General features: G+C 41.5%; 1 protein-coding gene across 1 annotated transcript; it reads left to right on the top strand.

Annotated features, from left to right (window-relative positions):
- Window positions 1-6,470: 6,470 nt before the first annotated feature.
- On the top strand, window positions 6,471-7,477 carry LOC137887784 (cortexin domain-containing 1 protein). The gene has a single exon (XM_068730991.1). It carries the CDS (start codon window positions 6,471-6,473, stop codon window positions 6,651-6,653), a length of 183 nt encoding a protein of 60 aa, XP_068587092.1. The 3' UTR covers window positions 6,654-7,477.
- Window positions 7,478-8,015: the final 538 nt, after the last annotated feature.

Raw genomic sequence — 8,015 nt, 5'->3', positions numbered from 1 at the left:
CGATAAGTGAGTGTATTTTTCTGTACCGGTATTTGTTGTTACAACTGAGTTGAATAAAGTTTGATTGACCGGACTGTGTTGTTTTGCTTAATGCGCCTTATAATCCGGTGCGGCTTATGTGTGAACACAGACACGTTAATTCACAGTGTGCCTTATAATCCGGTGCGCCTTATAGTCCGAAAAATACGGCATATAGAACAATACAGTATAAATGTACTATGCTTGTGTTGTAGCTTATAGCAAGGGCAGCTATAACTTCTAAAATACAGTTAAGGCGAGTGAAGCCCAGTAAAAGTCCTGGTTGAGAAACAAAAACACAAGTTAGGTTCTCTACTATTTACTACTATTTCTGAGGTCAGATCAGATTAATAAACACATTTTCATCAAGTCACATGAGAGACTGAACATCCCTGTGCTTTGAGCAAACGCTTGATGTGAGTTATTTACCTAATTTACCCTCTGAGTTCATAAATCATTTCAACAAAACATGACCACATATTTTGGATATAACCTGTATTATTTAATGATGATTTTACAAACAGAAGATCCATCATTGCAGATGCAAAAACCACTGCGCCAACAAAGGTAACGGTCTGCTTTTATTAGTATTTGGACCATGCAAATGTGGGTTTATACAAACTTCAAATAGTTCTAATTTCTCAAAAAAGCGTGTTTCCTCGATTCCTTGCTTTGTTAGACCCTAACCCCATAACTCTTGAGAGTTGACGCAAAGATGCAAGTAATGGAAATGTGTACATTCTCAATATGTTCCGGATAACGAGATTGGCTGGCTCCACTTCACCTTCATTTCTCCGTTCTGAAGGCTGCCGCTTGGTCTCACCTCCCCTGTGATTTCCATTGGACAGGAGAGTGTCCTTCATTCTATGCAATCCCTGCTAATCTCTCCAGAGCGTCTCTTGGGTGAGTCGCTGCCATGCTCCAGTCATTGCCTACATTTTTTTTAAATGAAGTATTGTCCTGTAAGAAGGGGAAACTGAGTAAACAACAACAGCGAAGGTGAAATAATGTAGCGTATCTCTGTACAGCAGAGGATGGATTCATGGAGATCTCTGGGTCGAGAGGGATCCCCATGAAAGAATTTAAATTCCTCAGCTATTCCACACCTGCGTTGCTCTGTGAATATTGATGGTGCTTTATGCCGTCAGATCAGCTTCTCTCAGAATCTCTGACGTTCTCTTCATGGCCACAGAGACACTCTGTGACTCTGTTGTTTCACCAGCCAGAGGGTTAAAAAGAATACATAGTTATTAAATATTTAACAGCGTTTTGGGTGTTCTATTTTGCTGTCCGTTAGTTAGTTGTTAGTCTGTACTGTAAGCTTTAACTTTGAGGGCATCTGGGTTTTCTAATTTAATAAAGAATACCTCTAATCTGATCCAATCCCAGTCTTCAGACTCTTTATTCAGTCAACCAGTTTGCAAAGCTGTCCATATGAAATAGACGACGTTGTAATCTCTAAAGTCTGCGTGACTTTCTCTTTTTCTGAATCAGATTAACATGTGAGGAATGGAGGAAGCCCTTCCTTTAACGAAGTGTATAAAGATGGATGTCAATCTCATGTCTGTGTGTGTGTGAGGTTCGTAGCTGGAGTCAGGATGTAGTTAGCATAGCTTAGCATAAAGATTGGTAGCAGGGGTAAACAGAAGCAAGCTCACGCATTAACATGCTGCGTCTGGTGTGTTTAATTAAAAACAGAAATGTAAAAATGACTTTTAGGAGGACCATTTTTTGACTGTTGTCACAGTGGGTTGCCAGGTTTGGTGCCAGTCCTGATATGATGCAATTTTGTGATACTGTCTTTGAATAGTTATTAGAACGGTCAACTTCTCAATATTAAACCAGAAAAGGCTCCGGTGCCTGAAGAGAACTCGTGTTTGTTCTCTACAGCAAAAAGACAGAGCTTCCCGACGTCTCGAATCAGCCAGCTGCAGTGGAGTAAGAGTATCGCGTACGTAAGAGACATGTTGTGTCTCTTCAGATAGGGAGGTAGGAGCTGCAGAGTGTGCTTCCCTTTTGTCCTGTGGCTGCAGCAGGATGAGAGCACGAGATCAGCACCATTAGATATTCTCAGGTGAGCCAGAAATACCAAAAAAAGAGCCTGGCAATGCACTGGGTCACACCTGTTGATTCTCAAAACTAGAGTCCCATATCTGAGCTATTCTAACATCCCAAAACTATATCCCACCATGAAGCCATTGTTTGTGATTGTTTGCAATGACAGATTTTTGTAGCATTTAATGACATGCAGAGGTGTTCTCTGAATCACCATTGTCACCAAATGAACCAGCAGCTACTAGCAGTGGGGCTCCTCTCACAATGCACTTATAACACTTATAACACAATGCACTTATAACACACTTATAACACAATGCACTTATAACACACTTATAACACAATGCACTTATAACACACTTATAACACAATGCACTTATAACACACTTATAACACAATGCACTTATAACACACTTATAACACAATGCACTTGATTGATAAAAGCGTATGAAAAGACCACGAGAGCCACAGAAACAATCATAATCTGATGACTGTCAGAAATAATAGACTGCTGAGCTATTCACCCTTTGTGTTCGTGCATAAGATAAGATATGCTTTATTGTCATGGAGGACATTTGTCTTGGATCCATACAGCTCAGTATTTGCTGTTTATAAAGTACAAACAGTATGCAGTGCATCCACAGACTTCTCTCTCTCTCTCTCTCTCTCTCTCTCTCTCTCTCTCTCTCTGCTGCAGCGGAGCTCGGCTGACTGGATGATCGATTGTGTGAGTTCCTCGGTTGTTCTGGGGAGCTGATTGGTTCCAGCCTCCGAGCTCGTGGTTTACACTTTCTTTTTTCAACTGCTGCACTAAAATGAACCAATTTTCTGCTTTGCGCTAAATGTGCAAATCCAACGTGGCACTTTTTGGCACAATAGACTGTATAAAACGACCACAGGTCTGTTTTCAAAAACTGAAAAAGATGTGATTCATACCATCTTTTTGTCTCCACTAATGATGTCACTGTGTTCATATTCTATTAATATATGCTCTGTTCGGATTCTCAGCGCAAAACATAACCTTTGGAAATGCATGGCTGTATGTTTATTTAAATTCATATTTTCATCAGTGTGTGCTGGTCTTTGTTTGGTCACTATATCCATGTGCTTCACTCTAAGAATGTCTCTGAAAAGTCAAACCCAGACTACAGAGTTAGAAAAGTACAAATGTTGAAAGTGTTTGAGCACAGCAGTGTGCTACTGCTTCAAACAGAATCATATACGTATGAACCCTGTGTGCCATAACGGTGACAACTTTTTTTATTTCATTTTAAATTCTTGCATTCTTGCAATTGTGTGTAGTCTCTTGTTTTTAAAATCTTGCTTGAGCAACTGTTAAAACCTGTAAAATGCCGCCTTTTCCTCAGGCCCCGCCCTCTTCTCGCTACTTCCATCAAGGATGCTCTGTAGCGTGATTAATCCGTCTATTGTTATCAGTGCATAGGCTAGTTGTGTACTACTCTGATTCCTAACGTTTCATTTAACGGACTAACCCCGACTGAATGTACGTCTGAACTAAAGGGAACGACGATGCGTTCGCTTGCTGTTGTACATACCGTCATTAGGAAACAAGTGAATAAACCTCATAGTCACCGATGTGAATCTTTGTGAACTGAGCTATACAATTAAAATAAGCAAAGAGATTTTTGACAAATCTGTGCATTTGAAATCCTCCGCTGTGTAGCGGATGGTGCTACTTCTTCCTAAGTGCTGCAGAAAAAATGAAAAACAGTATTTTAATAAACTAATGAAATGCACAGGTGGTCTAATCGCATGGGGATTTAAGCTATCGGTGTGTTCAGAGGTCCTTGTGGATCCAATTTTAAGATTTAAGAATTTAGCTTTGGGGTAACCATCGTGAAAATGTATAGCTGTGTCCCTGTTCTCTGTTGACTGTGTGCTATGAACTACTGAAGGTCTATCATAAAAGGAGGAATGAATGCAGCCCAGAACGTACATCCTTTGTGGTCCCTGATGTGAACACACCGTGTGAAGTAACAAGGACCGGGTACAGCATTTCAACTGCTTTAAAACAAACCAACACCATGCAGTGCAGCTGAAATAGATATGATAAAGATCAAAAGGTGAGCTTATTCCATGACCTGAAAGTCAGAACCAATAACAACCTCAGGAGGAGAGAGAGGCCAGATAGAACAAGGAGAGATAACAAGAAGAACCTCACCTGGACCTGTTTAATACAAACGATGTGCTCATCTCCATTGCATGTAAAATCATGATGGGAGGTTTCCTACATCCACTCCATTCTGAAGTCATGTGTTTGTAGCTGACATTACAGTCCGTCTTTGTAATCGCTAAAACCTTGACGTCTTGAAATGTGTCAAACTCTACACACAGAAAATAAAAAACGTACAAATAATACAAAATATCTTACATGTATCTTACAAATGCAATGCATTTATTCTCAATACTCATATCACAACAGTGTCAGACGCGATGATCCGAACTGAAGATGACATGAACGTAGTTACTGTATTGTACCGTAAACTAAATACAACAGCTTAATCGTTTTGCCCACTAAAGAGCAAACCTGATTCCTGTTGATGATATTCAAGTTCTGATTCCTATGTGATCTAATTGGTTACAAGTGTTTTCACAGGTGCATTCTGGGTGCAGGAGAGTGATAATTGAGGAGAAGAGAGAGCTGAGCAGCCTGACTCAAACAAAGCGTAGTGCATTGCTAAGCCACCATATCGGTTTGATTAGGGATTTCAACTCGTTTATGATAACTTTCCTGTCTGAGCTGCAATCTGTGAAGCGGAGTTTGTTTGGCGGGGAGAAGGTGACGTTAGCGTGACGTTAGCCTGTGTGTCACATGACATGTAGCAGATCATACTGGAGAAGTCAAGTGCTATTTAGAATGATTCCAGCAAAGTTGCTGTGTCACTTTTTCAACGTAGAAGAACATTGCAGAACAACATCTGCAATGCATAATCACTCGCTTTCCAAGCGTCCTACTCTGGTATAAAGTGAACACAATTAATATAATAGTTTTATGAACGTGTTTAATATCTTAAAATTAGAAGTGTTAGAAGTGTAATAAAAACAAAAACAGGACTGTTACACCTATTTCCACTTTAATGCAAATAAAACTAGGAATAATGTTGCTGCTTTATAGGATCAGTGTGTGAGATTTAGTGGTATCATGACCCTCCGCTCACCCCTCCCTTTCCAAGTGTGTCAGAGATCTACGGTGGCCTGCAGGGAGGGAGAGGAATCGTTAGGATTGTATTACTACATGGAGCTACTCTTATCAATACTCAAGCAAAATAAAACACAATAATTCTTAGTTTCAGGTCATTATACACTAATGACAACATAGTTGTGCATATTTTATTCCATTTCTGCCAATTAATCCCTGTTCCTTTAAAACAAAAATAGAAACAAATGCAAATACTGCTCTCTCCGCACATTCCTACTAGGTAGTCGTTGGTTTGTTGTTTAGACCTTTCTTTGTTAAGCTTTTCTCACGTTTCTCCTTGTAAGACTTTCTTCTCCGCTCTTCTTTCAGGGCCATCTTGACAGCTGTATCAGTAAGTATTGCCGTTTTGTTTCATCTTCCTTCCTGTTACAGGGGATTTTTTTCTTGATCCGGCTTTTTGCAAGGGGTCAAAGATCAACTGGCTTAAATGTCAAGAAACTCTTCTTCAGCAGTTTGACGGGTGTGAAGAAGTTACCTGATGGGCAGCTGTAGAAGTTCTTGCATGTTGTTACAACAAGACCAGACTCTTGCAGCCATGAACTAGCTTACCTAATGTGGACTGAAATGACTCTCATGAACTCACATGATCTACCAGAAACAATGTGATCTACAAACAAACAAAAAGATCGACAAATGTGAACCATTTGTGCATCGTTTTGCTTATTCCAGTATACACACAAACACGAAGCGATTTGAACACATGTAAAACATGAATGACTTCATATTTTACATACAGATTGTTTACTTTAGATTTGAACACATCTGATCATTTTTGACTTTTGAAAAGCTTCCTGTCTATACAAATGTCATCGAGTAACTGTGACACTCTTTTGTATTTACTGAATGTGTGTGTGGCTTCTCACTGCGTTTGCCATACCAGTACAAGCTGCCTCAATGGGAGCTGCTGCTCCACTGCTCTGACTTTGACCGGATCAGATTCACAGAAAAACACCTGTAGCTGACGTGAATGTGGCCTCAGGCACGTTGGACGTTTTATAACGGCTCCTGTGATGATGTCATGGCTTTAGTTCCCGTCCCCTCACACCCCCCTTGTCCTCTATATGACTTAACACACCCACCTTCTCCCTCTCTCTCTGTGCATCTCCAGTCGGGTCTTCAGGATGGAAGCAGGGTGTGCAGGCGTGTCCGAGGACAGCAGCAGCAGACGCCAGCAGTCATGGAGGTGGAGGGTACTGCGGAACCAGCCTTCGTGGACGTGGACCAGGGTCTGACTCTGGCCTGCATCGCCTTCCTCTGTCTGCTGCTGGTGGCCATGATCATTCGCTGCGCCAAGGTCATCATGGATCCCTACAGCGCGATCCCCACCTCTACCTGGGAGGAACAGCACCTGGACGACTGACGCACTCAAGCATGCAGAACGTGGATCCATGTGCTCCTCCAGGCAACCATGCAAGACAAAGTGTCCAGCCAGAAAAAGGAGGTTTCCTAATGACTCCCCATTTCATTTCCAAAATTAAGAAAAGCAAGCAAGCAAACAGGGAAAACACCAGTACAATATTTTCTTTTAATAGTCTTTAGAGTTATTCTAAAACTATGACGGAGACCGTAGTACATGTCTTCTACTGTTTGAATACACAATCTAAAATGCTTCTGTTATGGTCGTGTTACACGGGACATTAGTGGGTTTGAATTGAGTGGTTGGAAGAGTAGATAGAAAGGAAAGTTCAAGTCCATTAACCCTTTACAGAGCATTGCACTGTGGTTATTGTAGAGAAACAGTCTTTGGTACGATGCTGAACATGTTGGCGCTGAGTGGAGAAATACATACAAACCAGTCGTGAACATGAAACCTGCACATCAGGGAAGACAAAATGTAAAGATTGCTTTATCCACATGTGGAGCGACTATGAGGAGAGAGGAAGTGGGTGAAGCTCCCAGTGGTGGAGTAACACTGCTACAACTACAGAGCAAAGCACATGTACTTGGCTTTTTGTATCTACTTGGAGATGTCTTCAGGAGCTGCCTTACATTCCTGTCGGACTAACGAACACAATCAGTGACGCCAAAGTGGACGCCATCCTTTACTGAACGCACCTTCCCTTTATAGACTGGAATGAAGAAGAGAAGTCACAAAACGTCCAGTTCCAGGGCAATATTAGCAGGTTTTCACAGATTGCACAGGGTTGGAAAATAGAACAAAAGATACTAGAGGTCCATATGGAGACAACAATCATCATAGAGAATAATAGTCTGATGAGTACACGTCCATCGCAGTTTAGATTGACTCCCTGGTTCCATTGGCATTATGGTACTGACCTTGGTGGTTAAACTGACTGCTTGTGGTTCCTGTCATGTCGTGACCAAATCTGACCATTTCTAACCAAAACTACGAAAATGCGTCCCAACGTGTGATAAACCAGAATCATCCTATGAGGGAATACACATCAAGCCTTGAAGAGATCCACAACATAGCCGACTGGACGCATCATACTGTCTAAGAAATTAGCATAACGCTATGTTCAGCTTGACTAGGCTAGAGTTTGTAAATTTGGAGAGTGTGTTTTTGCCCCACACAAGTGTTATCATGGAGCCTCTGGGGTAACAGGCCCGTTCCAATGCAGCCACTTTGACGCGGCCATTGCAGGATTCCAGGTGTAATTAATAACGTGAATGAAGGCCCTGTTCCAGTTAAAGTGGACCAGGGCCCTGGTGTGTAAATATTGGCTCACTGGAATGACAGTGACACGGTGTTTACCCTGCT

The sequence above is a fragment of the Cebidichthys violaceus genome, unplaced genomic scaffold (assembly GCF_023349555.1).
Source record: "Cebidichthys violaceus isolate CVI_PGR_0920_01 unplaced genomic scaffold, fCebVio1.0.p SCAF_5, whole genome shotgun sequence".
Taxonomy (NCBI): domain Eukaryota; kingdom Metazoa; phylum Chordata; class Actinopteri; order Perciformes; family Stichaeidae; genus Cebidichthys; species Cebidichthys violaceus.
The sequence above is the reverse complement of the archived record's forward strand: the minus strand, read 5'-3'. Positions and strand labels throughout refer to the sequence as shown.